Source organism: Elgaria multicarinata, chromosome 3, assembly GCF_023053635.1.
Source record: "Elgaria multicarinata webbii isolate HBS135686 ecotype San Diego chromosome 3, rElgMul1.1.pri, whole genome shotgun sequence".
Classification (NCBI taxonomy): Eukaryota; Metazoa; Chordata; class Lepidosauria; order Squamata; family Anguidae; genus Elgaria; species Elgaria multicarinata.
In genome coordinates, this window is record NC_086173.1 from 43395536 (window position 1) to 43409391 (window position 13856).

The 13856-nt window shown below is 42.1% G+C and overlaps 1 protein-coding gene across 4 annotated transcripts in view; it reads right to left on the bottom strand.

Moving 5' to 3' along the window:
- SLC39A11 (solute carrier family 39 member 11) overlaps positions 1 to 13856 on the bottom strand; it is a 451624-nt gene that overhangs the window by 134633 nt on the left and 303135 nt on the right. For 3 of the 4 annotated variants that reach the window (XM_063120074.1, XM_063120075.1, XM_063120073.1), the window contains one exon: positions 11757 to 13079. In XM_063120074.1, coding sequence (XP_062976144.1) covers positions 13001 to 13079 — 79 coding nt within the window. In that variant the 3' untranslated portion in view covers positions 11757 to 13000. Of the gene's footprint in view, positions 1 to 11756; positions 13080 to 13856 lie in introns of those variants that run through there. The other variant, XR_010025183.1, reaches the window with a different exon arrangement.

Here is a 13856-nt window from a genome sequence, read left to right on the forward strand (position 1 = left end):
AGTGGAAAACCACAGGAAGGTTACCAATGGAAGATGACATCACTTGGATATTACCACCCCCACCCCCACTTCAAGTAAGGTTCTGTGAATGAGGTATGGTGATTGCAGGATAAAAGCCTTGTCTAGAATTACCCCAAGGCAGCAAACAAAAGGCAAACATAAAAATTAAAAAGGGAATATAATTATATAATAAAACCAATAAAATACAAAAACCAAATACATTAAAATAGCCAGTATATAAAACATTCCCAGACATACAGCAGCATGATAAAAAGCTGCAGTTAAAAGCCATTTGGAACAGGTGAGTTTTCAACCCTTTTTAAACCCTGCAACTGAGGGGTAACCACACTTCCCTTGAGAGGGAGTTCCATAACTCAGGGGCCACTACTGAGAAGGCCCTGTCCCTAGTGTCTCTAGTTAAGGGAGCCTGTGATGCTGCTTTTTCTCTCCCCTTCCAGTAAACTAGACTGGAAACATTCCATCCTGAAAGCCTTCCCTGCTGTCAGTTTCATCCAACATGAAATGTTGGTCAGAGCATAACCAGAAGAAGTAGGAGAAACTAACTAAGTGGAGACTGTTATTCAATGAAAGAGCACATGCTTTGCATGCAGAAAGTTCAGGGGTTCCACTTAAACAGATCTTGGGTAATGGGGCTATAGAAACATTGATTCAGACCATTGGTCCTTCTCCCCAATTTTGCAACTCTAGGCAGAGACAGGAGTTAAAGTACACATTACATTATATTTGCCTTTAAAAAAATAACAGCAGGGAAGTGGGGATATCAGACCACAGTCCTAACAACTATCCTCCTACTCCACAATTCTATTTGCCCCAGGAGAGAAACTATCGTTGACACCAATAGCAGCTTCACTCCTGGGGCAAGTAGCAGCTTCAGCGGGGAGATTTACATTGGGAATGTAGCAAAAGGGGAAAGGGTTACAGCCTTCTGCTTCTCCTGTTGTAATCTCAATCCTGAACGGCCTTCCTCATGGCTGTTTTACTTCGTTTGGAAGACAACAACTTTAAAACATGTTTAACATACTGTATAGTTTAACCCTTACTGGGTTTTGAATGGAGAATTTATACATGGCTATGCTTAGCTCAGCGGGTCAGATGTCATACAGGTCTGAAGTAGCGGGGTGGGGTGGGAGAGCACTGCATATGGCCCCAGTTCTCCCTATTTAGAATTAAAATAATAGAAACCTACCTCACCACGTTTTTGTGGCAAATCTGGAAAATTCCACAAAAAAGTTTGGAAGGAGACATTGATACAGTGTTGTTGTCTTCTAAAGTAGAATTTTGAATTAAAATGTGCATCCTGCACATTTGTTACCTTTTTCAAAAACACATGGTGTGTGAAAATGTGGGGAAGTTTATTCAGGTTTGGACGTGCACCATTTTTTCATCCCAGCACTGGACTCTGATTCACTGGAACAGAATGTCAGGAGGGTCCCGGTAATGAGGGGAGCGGAACAGGAGAGCTGTAATTTAGTTTCAGATGAAGTTACGACTGACACGACTTCAAAACCTTAAAGGAAAGAGACATAACCCAGAGAGGCGAAATCTTGGCTTCTGCTCTGCTCCGTAGCGTGACCATACTATGATACACCTGTCTCAGTCTTTTAGGTAACAGGCAGAGACTTGCCCTGGAAAACAATGACTCCCATTGTACTGACAGCTCTCACAGTAGTTCCTATTGACTGGGAAGCCCAATCCATCAGCATTTGTCAGAGCCTATAATATACACAGCCCCAGTTAATTCACACAGGCATAATATGAACCACGGGACCTCAGGGCCTTTCTGATCAGCGCTCTTTGACACACACAGTTGTCTATCAGAGCAACAAGAAATGACAGAAGAGATTATTGGCAAGCTTAGCAGCCAGGCAGAAGAAAGGGGGCAATATTTAGAGAGGCATTTAGAAGTCATGTTTTTAAAACACCACTTAAGCGTTCTTTAAAATAATACTAATAGTAAGCATAAGCATAATCAAAACACATCATTACAGGTTGCTGCATGGCATTTATCTGCCTAGATCTCAGAGCAAGGCAGGGACGTTTAAAATGAATACAGACAAGTCATAAACTGAGTCCTTGAGAGAGACATGGTCAGTCTAGATTTCAGCAGCATTGCTGTGTGACAAAGAGAAATATCACACTGCTTATATTCCACAAATAGGGGGCGCACATCTATGAAAAATGGGGTGACAAAGGTAAAAGCCAATATGAAGATTGAAGTATCATTTCTTGCCAGTGTTGTATGTGGTGACAGGAGAGGTCCCGACCAGCCCAATTCAGAATGGCTCAGATAAAACCATTCATTTTCAATAATGCTCAATAAATAGGTTTAGGTCAATGTCATTCTGAATTGGGTCCCATCATGCTCCTGATTATATCATCAGTACTGCAACAGGGCATGACTCTGCCACTGTGGCAATGTCCAGGCCTTAAGCCTTTCTCTCTGGAAATAGGGGTTGGTGGCAGGTAGAGCAGGTGCAGGCTGAGCAAACTTGCAAAACTAGGGTGTGACATGCAGTGGAGTTTGGGTAGAACTTGAAGTGGCCTCAGGGAGTGTGTCAAACTGGAAAAAAAAATCCCGGTTCAATCCCCCGCTCCACACACACACACACACTTGTGAAGTTTGTGATGGAGGGAATGTGAGAAAGCTAAACCAGCCTGGCTAGTCTCCAAAATATTGTATGCTTTTCGATTCTTTTGCTAAACAATTTTGAGGATACTCAAATCCCACACCAAGACGTGTACTATTATTTTGGCTGACAGTCGCTAAATCTGTTCTTTCCCTGCCTAGTCAATGGCATTCTAAAGAACTCCCAGCAGAATGTCAATAGTGATTGAATGTGCAAGATGTGCTCTTTTGCGGAGACATTGACTCATCAACAATTGGCAGCGCTAGGTCAAAAGAAGCCAGAATTTTTCATGGTGGTCTGGGTTCTATTTATAACACGTTTGGACAGGGAGGATTCTAAATCCATAAACCAGTTAAGTTCCATTCCTTTTGTTTATGTTAATAGAACCACAATATGTTTTTATTTTAATTTCGTATGTTCTTCCTCATCCACATAATTATGAATCAGTACAGGGCACCATCCTTAAAGTACCAGCAAAAATGTCTGCTGAACTTCTTTTGAAGTTGACTCTTTTATTTTACTTAACTTCATTTTTCCATTTGTGATACTGCCCCTTTCATACATGATTATGCAATTTTGTCTTTTTAAAACATTGAAGAAATAATTGTGGGCCTGTGAACCTTTATGGTTCATAATAATACGATACTACATCTGAAGTTACAGTTTCATCTATAATGACAATTAACAATATCTCCCAGGGTGTCTCAGAGGCATCAGAAGCAGTTATCCTTTCCTGATTGGAATTGGAGAATTGAATTGCTCCCGCTCCTGTACCAGCCAGTAGGGTGAGCCTGGGACTATGTCAAAGACTGGGCACACCAAATCATACAGCTTGCCCACAGAATAAGCAAATCATTATACAAAGCACAATAGAAAGGAACAGGAGGGGGGGGACAATTGAGTAGCCTTCCCAGGAATTCCAGGCCATATAAACATGAATGTTTTACAGCCAAGCAAAAACTGATACTAATCTCTTCCAATTTATTATCATCTTTGTGATCTTATTTAAATATATTGGGAGTGTAATATTAATTGATAGGTGCACTGCCTTCTCCAGGAAGCTTGCATTGTTCCTTGCGAACACATAATGGCATGTGTGTTAAAGTAAAAGAAATGTGCTCCAATCTTCTCCACCCCCCTCTCAACAAGGCTGGGAGTGGTGAATGCAAAGAAGTAAGTGGGGCACCGAGAAATGCCTGATGTGTGGAAATGGTGTCATGGAGCATAAGACAATGGGATTTTAGCATTCCTACTGCCATCATGCCTTACTGAACTGCTTAGGAATATAAGAGCCATGTTGGATCAGAGCAAAGACCTACATATATAGTCCAGCACTGTAGTCCCTCAATGACCAAGCAGATGCATCAACAGGAAGCCCACAAGCAGGATATGTGTGCAATAGCACCCTCCCACTGGCATACAACACATTCTGAAGGTACTATATAGCCATCCTGACTAGTAGCCATTGATAGCCTTATTTTCCATAAATTTGTCTAATCCCCTTTTGATGCCCTCCAAACTGTCTCAACAAGGAGCAGGCTGGAAGGTTGTGTGTCCATGGAAGAAATTGCAGGGAAGCAGATTTTGAAAAAACTTACTAGGACTGGAACAGACTGCCTCAGGAGTAGTGGTCTCTCCTTCGCTGGACTTCTTTAAGCAAAAGCTAGATGTTCAGCTCCCAAGGATGCTGTAGTTTCATCATGCATTGCAGAACATACTTTGAATGTGGGATAAACTAGATGACCTCCAAAGTATCTTCCTATGATTCTAGGGAAATATTTGTGTTCTCTTATTTTTCATGGAACAAGATCAAGGCATTCTTGTTGAATTTGAGAGCAGAGGTTCCCATGTTTCTGCCATGACCCTCTGCTCTCGACAGACCATGTTAAGAGAACAGACATCAACTAGAGTGGCAGCGGAACACAGCTCATATGAGATATAACAGGACCCAAGTCATGATGGTTGTGGGGGTAAAGTGAAGATCTTTCAGCAACAGAATATGAAGTAGGAATAAATAATTAAAATTTTCAATGTTGAATGTAATTAACTGTTGTAGAACCTTGTTCAGGGATGGGATGGTGAAGCCTTGAAACTGTTCTATTCAGCCCTGGTTAGGCCTCATCTAGAGTATTGTGTCCAGTTCTGGGCTCCACAATTCAAGAAGGATGCAGACAAGCTGGAGTGTGTTCAGAAGAGGGCAACCAGGATGATCAGGGGTCTAGAAACAAAGCCCTATGAAGAGAGACTGAAAGAACTGGGCATGTTTAGCCCGGAGAAGAGAAGATTGAGGGGAGACATGATAACACTCTTCAAATACTTAAAAAGTTGTCACACAGAGGAGGGCCAGGATCTCTTCTCGATCTTCCCAGAGTGCAGGACACGGAATAACGGACTCAAGTTAAAGGAAGCCAGATTCCGGCTGGACATCAGGAAAAACTTCCTGACTGTTAGAGCAGTGCGATGGTGGAATCAGTTACCTAGGGAGGTTGTGGGCTCTCCTACACTGGAGGCATTCAAGAGGCAGCTGGACAAGCATCTGTCAGGGATGCTTTAGGGTGGATTCCTGCATTGAGCAGGGGGTTGGACTAGATGGCCTTGTAGGCCCCTTCCAACTCTGCTATTCTATGATTCTATGAAGTCCCTAATGTAGTTTCTCCCAAATGTATGGTGTAGCTCAGCCTTCCTCCACCTGGTGCCCTCCAGATATTTTGAACTATAACTCCTATGGCCAATGGTCTGGGAAGATGGGAGTTGTGGTCCAAAACATCTCAAGAGCACCAGGTTGGAGAAGGCTGCTGTTGCTCATGCACAAAGTCTGGCCTTGGTGCAGAAACTGCTTTGAAATAGGGGAGATTACAATGGTCTACACAGATCAGATTGCCTTAGCCATCACACTCAATAGATGACCACATGGGGTGGGGTGGGGTGAGCCAAAAGCGCAATGTGTCTGTGCACAACACATTACGATGCATGGGAGTCCTAGATCCAGGCTCTTCCCACCATAAAGATGGCCCTTTTGCTAGTAATCATTGTAATACTTTGTATTTAAGATGACAGTTTCTCCAAGCACTCGAAACATTTCACATGCATTATCTCATCCTGTAAGTTAGTACTTAGGATAAAAGATATTAGATGCCTAAGAATATTCAGTATGTTCATGGCTGAGCTAAGATGTGAATGGAGGACTTTCTAAGTCAGAGCTCATACCTGGACCCAAATTGAACAGGTCCAGAGGAGCAAGCAGAATCATCATCAAATAATACAATTTTAGAAGCCCTAGAAAAGATGTGCTGTGACCAGAAGATAACCATGCATGGACGTAAGACAACACAGAGACATCTAATTGAGTTGCACCCAAGCTAGCACATGCTCACAGGCATATGCTGATATTTGGCTACTCCAATCCAGGAGAATTTTTAAAGAGTTAAATTGCTCAGCCATAATTATATCATTCCATCTGGAGGATGAGAGGGAGAAAATTAATTTCTTGAACAGGCAGCAGAGAGCAAATTGGGCGAGGAGTCAAACGACGGGCTGGAGTCTTCTTTCTTGGCAAGCCTGAGCTTTAATGAAGCAGAGCTAAGGGGTGGGTGGAAGGGCAGCTCTCGCTCTCTCTTGACTTTTTATAACAATTACAGATTCTCCTGGGGCATTCACACCTAGCCACAAGGGCACTCTTCAGTCTTCCTAACAACTTAATTCATTTAACGATTCAGGAACCCCCTAGAGTCCCCACATGATCATTGTCTGGACAGATTTTTCTATGCCTTGCAGAAGTATTTTAACAGCCATGTGCAATGCCAGGAATCCTCAAAGGTGAGGCAGTGGGAAGAAGTTGAGAAAGCACGGATTTCATCCTGGTAGAATTCATGCACAGGAAACTCTACTTACCCCAAAGAGCTACTGTTTTTTATTCCTTATTTTATTCAGCAGATTGCTGTATGGGGCACTTTCCTCAATCTGGCAATACAATTGGCCGTGCTGACTGGGGATGATGGGAACTATAGTCCAATATATCTGGTGGGTATCACTTTGGGACAGGCTGCTTTACGGGGTAACACAAGCAACAACAATGAAAGGTCCCTGCCCAGAGGAACATGCTTGTAATCTGAATTTTGACAAGGCAGGAGAGGAAGAAAAGGGAAGGAATGGAGAGGCAGGCCAGGGTAATATGAAACAATCTGGAACAATTGCAGTTCTGTGGAGTTAAGACTTCATTTCAGCTGGGATGAGGATGAAGGGGGTTAATCAAAAGGTCTTGCCAAATAGGTGGGCTTTGAGGAGGGGGCTAAAGGGAAAAGGAGGGGTAACATCACAGAAGGATAGTGGGGAAAACTTTAGTGTCTCATACACCAGCAACTAATGCTTTTATCAGCTATTCCTTTCACTAGATAAAAATGTATTTGTTTTTACAAATATGTGATGAAAAATTGGTGGCTTTTCAAGAACTCTTGGAATGGCCCCTAATATCCACCCCCCATGACTTAAAACCATGGCGTGGAAATCGGCCGTGAAAAATGCAGTTGAACGCAGTAGCTCTCTAGCTGCATGGTGTCACTACGGGGTAATGAGAAAACAGGAGGGACTGGGCAGTGGTGCTGATGGCGGGGAGAAATAACCCCTATTAAGCCCCTCCTGGTATTTCTTTCCCAAAAGACTCAAAATATGGGACTGCTCTGACACAATGCCTTTGGCAATGACAAGTTATGTTTTTAAAAAGCCATGTTTTCAACAGATACTAGTAATTTTACATGTCAGCTTTCCATATTCTCTTATGACTCCTTGCTTATCTATGACCGGATCTCTCTGCCCCACTTTATTTATTACATTTCTTACATTTATATACTGCCCCATAGCCGAAGCTCTCTGGGCGGTTTACAATTCCCCACTTGGGAATTAAGCTTTATTAAGCACAATTTCCCCTCAGCGTGTTTGTTTTTGTGCATGCACATGCACAAACAAAGGACAGTAAGCTCCAACAAGAATGACATCTTGATGAATTTTAGAAGGTTTTGTTTCACGCTCAGTTAAAAGCTCGCCCTCTTGGATCCACTACTTTTCAGGTACTTGGAAGGATTAAAAACAGCATAATATGTTCCACAAGTACCAAAAATGATAGAACCCTGGGGCATAATTGCAAGCCCATTTCAGCTAGATTTTGCAAGATTACAGACCAGTAATGAACTTTCTGAACAGAGTTGATAAAGATGCATCATGAGAAGTCTACCTGAAAGGGGGGGGGGAACTGATGATGACTCCTTATGAGCAACTAAACAACAATGTAAGCCTATGCGGCAGGGTTTTGCTATTTTATTGTTTTACTCTGTACAGCACCATGTACACTGATGGTGCTATATATATAAATAAATAAATAAATAATAAACAGATTGCTAAAATGAGATCTTCCATTGTAACATCCCCCAAATGAAAGGCTCTCCATTTATTTATTTATTTATTTATTTTACTATAACTTCATTGATGCTGTTGCATTCTATGGATTGAGAAGTGCCATACAAAAAGGTGGTGCCATTATTTACTAACACCCAAAGGAGACAGTCATAAAAACTTTGCAGTCAAGTAGCTGAGGAGTACCTTTGCCCTTCACTAAGGAGACAGAAGCCTCTGTGTGTCTCAGTTTTAATTGCTATCATGTTGCCAAGTACAACAAAGAACATTAAAAAAAATATGAAAGAAAGCATTTTGTTTCTAGGTTCTCCCCCGCCCCCCCACACAGAGTGGGGTTAACAGGTGAAATCAGCATGCCTTTATGAGCAGAGTGCTACCATTTCTTCTGGCTTGTGCGTCAAGAACGCACTAGTAATTTTTGTGCTCTACTGTGCTTTATAGCATCAGTTATAATAAGATTATTGTTCGGTTGCGTGCAAAGCTCTCACTCAAGGATTCTTGTTGCTGCCTCCTCCCTAGAAACCACAACCATGTTTGGCTGCACCTTTTCTCCACCAACCCCCCTTCCTTACAGGTAAACACTGGATATCCACACGAAATCCCTGCAGGAGAAGGCTCCGCCTCAGCCCTCGGTGAACTATACAGGCATTTGGAGATAGCACCGGCTCTGGCATTCCTCATCACTGACTCAGCAGTAGGTACAGGGAAATGAGGACGTGAGCAAAGTCATGCTGCCTAGTCAGGACGGCAGTTCCCCTGGTTGGACTTAGCTTGTCTCAGTGGCTTCGTTCTCCTCTTTGCTCAATGCTCTTTGGGTGTCTCTACACCAATGTTTTTCTGTGCTTTTGTCATTCCTCAAACACGGAATTTTGTGGGTCCTTAACATGATGCCATTGTCCTCCTCCAGTTATTTTTCTGCACTTTCCCCCTGTTTCTCCCAAACTCATAATGAGGAAAATGCAGTATTTTGGGTGGTGATGCCATGAAAGCGCAGGTGCCAGCCCATGTACTTGTGTGATGGCGAAATTAGGTGTTGTGTGTGGGCTGTTGGGGTGGGGCAGGTTACGATAAGGGCAGTGATGGTGAGGGGTAGTAGCAGCATCATTCCAACATGCTTGCGCCCTTCCGCCTCCTCCTCCTTCTTACCGTTTGCCGGCAGAGCTGCAGAGCGGCATGGCTGAGAATGCAGATAGCACTGGTTGTCCACCAGCTGCCAATCTGCCTGTCCCCAATGGCTGTGGGCTTTCTTGGTGGCACCAGGAAACCCTCGACATAATCACTCACCCAACTTTCCCACTTCCTGGGTTGTTCTGCCAGCCACATGCCTGGGGTTTGAAAGAAAGACTGCCAGGGAGCGTTAGCCAGGGTGTTAGAAGCATGTGTGAGGGTCTGTCTCGCAACATTAACAATGTTTACAAGACCCTCCGCCCCGCCCCCCGCCCCCTGAAATGATAAGCAGAATGTACCCATGTACAGCCCGTGTATGGAGCTCATGCTTGAACAGCACGTAAAAACAGCAGTACTGTGGTGGGATAAACGGGTCGTGTGTTTGTCCTTTTCCTGCCATGCTTACTTAACGAGGAAGCAGCATAGGCTACTGACCTCTTGGGATGCAGAACTAATAGGGTCTATTCCCAATGTGAAAACTGGCCCTTTTTATCACTGTGGAGAGGCAGCATAATGTTGTGATTAGGCATCCGCCCAGGGCAACATAGAAGGAAATAGGCTGTAAACCCAGGGATTCCTCCTTGGCCTTGACCCAATTTAAGGGGCTGGTTTAACCTAAAGAGGCGGGTTTTGATGGCCTCAACTTACCATACCCCAGGAAGTGCATCACCCCAAATGAACCCTTCCATCTGTTCAGATCAGCACAAGAGCCACTGCTGAAAGATTGCAAGGAAGAATATTGTTATGAACTGCTACTCTCAATCAATCCAAAACTTACTGGCGCCCCAACAAGGATATGCTTTATTAATGCCTGACAAAGGAAAGCAGGTTGGCATTATATCTTTCCTACATTCGTGAACAGAATGGTGGAGAGACAAGTTGGGAAAACCAACAATGCTGATCCTTCCCAGTCCAACCTCACAAATCAAAATACTTTCCAAACCTTCCCCAAATTCTCCCCAAATCTTTTCTAGATAAAAAAACACCTGCATTTGATTCAAGAGCTTGCATTTACTTTTAAACATCTACAGATAGTTCAATAAAAGAGATTCTTGGTTTATAACTTCTCCTTGTCCCTTTGTTCTGACATACAGACATATCAATGACACACTGAAACAACACCATGGAGTAAGTACCTTCTTAGCAATTGTTCAGGAATGACAATGAAAGTAGAAGGGACTATTCCAAGGGTGCAGTAAACAAGTCCTTAATAACAGTCAATGCATTTCAAGTCCACAAAGTTCTTCATTAGAAAACTACCCATTTATCAACAACCCATCTCATCAATTGATAACAAAGCATATTGTTATTTGCACTGATATGCCTTGTTTACATGCATAGTGAGTCCAATCATTAACATCTTTGTAAGACGTACTTCTTTAATATGTCCGCAGTGGTTTGTTCTGTGTTATAACTGGTGGGTGAGTGGGAGGGAATAAGCAGCTCACACTCCAGATGAGTTATGACTTCAGACTGAAAAACCAGGCCATATAGAACCAGATGGGACCCCATTGACTCCTTGGGTCAGCTGATCCCTGCTGGGCTGAAACACCTGCAGTACCACTTTATGCATATCTACAGTATGCATACTGCAAAACAACAGAGATGTTTAAAATTGCAGCTCGGTACAGAAAAAGCATCACAGCCTTAAGGATCTGAAGTTAGGGATCATGAGCACCAGATCACTACAGTCATTTTACTGGAGGTAACCAGTTGTAAATGATTTTGGTCTTCTCAGCTTGCAGTTCAACGTATACCAATGAATGTAGGCAGGGTCTGTATTGTAAAGGGAGAGCCCTAGCTGTTTTCTGGTGCTAAGAGTACATGTTTTCTAATGTGAATTGTTCACTTTTCAAGGTCAACTCCAGGGATTGGGAGGCAGATGGGCTGTATTCACAATCAATTGTGTTAACAATGCAACCAAACAATATGGATTGTTAGGCTCAGCTTGGCTTTACTGCAGGGGTGCATAACCCACAATCCGCAGGCCTAATTTGGACCGTCCCTTGTTATCTTCAACCTCAGATTGGAAATAACAGCAGTAATGTGGGTGGAATGGGCCTCTGTTGATGCTGGGAAGAACAGCTGCGCTTCCTGTGCTGCTAAGAGCTGCTTCATGTGGCAAGCATTGGTGACATGGGGACACCAGGTGCCACATGAAAACCGAGATGCTGCCGGCACGGGAAATAATGGGCTCTCAGAGCATAGAGAAAAAACAAATTGGGGGGGGGGAGGTAATGTCAATGGCTGTGGCCACACCCTTTGATGTCATCTGGCCCATGGAAGGTCTGGTGGGAGCAATCAAGTGGAAAAAGGTCCTGCTGTATTGGTCCTGCTGTATAGCAGATGCAGCATAGAATGGGTAAGGAAGGATCTGATGAAGCAAATCCAACTTCAATTGAGCCTGGCTTACAGATAGAATACTCAAGAGTTTGGCAGCTCAGAAAAATCATTTTAAAATAAGTGGGAGCAAGGTAGTAAAGTAAAGGGAAAGGAAATGATCTAATGACTCAAAACACATTTTTTTTAAAAAAACTGCTCTTTTATTCAGACTCATCATAGTTAAAAATTCATTATCAGTTACTAATCATCATTCTGTACTGGCCTTGTATACAAAAACAACCCTCTCCCACCACTCACCACCCAAATTGAAGAAACAATTCCATGGTATTCCCTTAATTTAGTTCATGGGCACCTATGTTGATGGTAACTGCATGACCCTTGGGAAGCATCACTCCAGCCTAATGACATAGCAAGGAATGTAATTGCAATTAAAGCAACAGCAAAAAACAAAACAAGAATCCAGATGAGTTGGGGGGAAATTAAGTCCTTCTGCCATAGGGGATAAGCCATATATTATCTGTTTTCAAGAAGTACGTGCTGAATTCAGTTAGAGTGTGTTCGTGGAAATGACATATTAGCAAGTCAACTGTGCCAAGAGTTTAAATAAGCAATTCACAGAGGCTTCTCTGGCCTCCACCAAAGTGGTAAATACCATAAGCCTAAAATGGGAGGGTGATCTTTTTAGCTAGATTAGACATATTAGGAAATGAATCAGCATAGAAAGGCAGTATTTTAGAGGCCTGGACATGTGAAAGAAGCACATTTTTCACTTAACATTTGCCAGGAACACCTTGGAGTCTGAAAAAGGATACTCCCTTGCTCTCCAGGTAATTCCCCATATAGTGTGCAAATAAGATAGCTCATTCCTTCACCTATAAGACTCTTATGATCTCATTTATGTTACTGGGTTTTTTTAAAAAAATGTTACTATCCATTTCAACAACTTATTTACCTGAATATTTCCAAAGCCCTGAAGAAAGCATTGTACATACCTGTCTCATATGTCACTTATCTCTGTGCCTGAAAGCCTGTAAACTTTTTGAGATTCCCCTGCTCATTATACCACACCAGATTTATGAACACACAGCAAAGACAATCACCACAGATTAGACCTGACCTTTATGAATGTGAAAACCTACCCCTAAATTGGAGGAATACAATATGCCTTGCAGTTTAACTGATATGTTCCATACCAAAATCCCTGATGGAAAAGAAATAATTGGATGGCAAGAGAAAGAACCTTCCCATGTGTTCTAAAAACCATCCACATAATGTTATGGTGAATTTTAAAAGTCCATATAATTAAAGGCAAATCATCATTAACCCAGATCAATATGATTATGTAAAATACAATGTTCCCATTCCAGTTTCTGCTGTGCATTTTGTCCAGACTGACATATTCTGAAGGTCAAAATGGGGAAAGATGGCATTTCCTGTTACCCAAGTCCAACATCCAGGGACATCATGACCACAAATCCTAAAATGGAGGTCCAGGAAGCCAGCTTCCCATTGCCGCTGTAAAGCAAAAAAGAGGAATGTAGATCTGTATTCCATAAAGTGTTGATGTTTGACATGACAGTGTTGTTTGACATGACAATGAATTAGTCTTCCAAAAATTATCCTGCCCCAACTTTCTTCTAAAGACTTCACAATATTTCCCTCCAGTAAAAGTAATGAAAGACTCATCTAAGCTATCCATACCCGAGAAAGTAAATTAAGGACATGTAGATCCCAAGATGGTTGTGAAAAATACTTCATTCCGGCAGACCTACCCAGATGAATGTTAAACCAAGAATTTTTAAGATGTGTTGATTATTATTTTGATGTTGTATTGATTTTATATGCTCTTTAATTAATTTTATGTATCTGATTTATACTGTATTTTTGTACTAAAGTTGTTCTCCGCCTCGATTCAAAGGGAGAGGCGAGTAATAAATTATTATTATTATTATTATTATTATTATTATTATTATTATTTAGAAAATCACACTCTTGATTATGTATGTCACTCTGTCTGCATACGGAAGTCTGATTATTTTGTTTTTCTCACGTTGGTGGAATTACTTTTCACAACAATTTATCTACAACATTGTTGCATTGCACTAACATGGTGGCTACTGCTGCAGTAATGAACTAGGATTTCCTGTTAGAATGCTTTAATTCTATTCCAAGCTTCAAACACACATGCTTTTTCCATAGACTGTAATTGGGGGATTCTGACACAGCAAGATTTATGGTGCTAGGAACAATGTCTAAATGCCACGAAGAAATAATGGGTTATTGGGTTTCTTG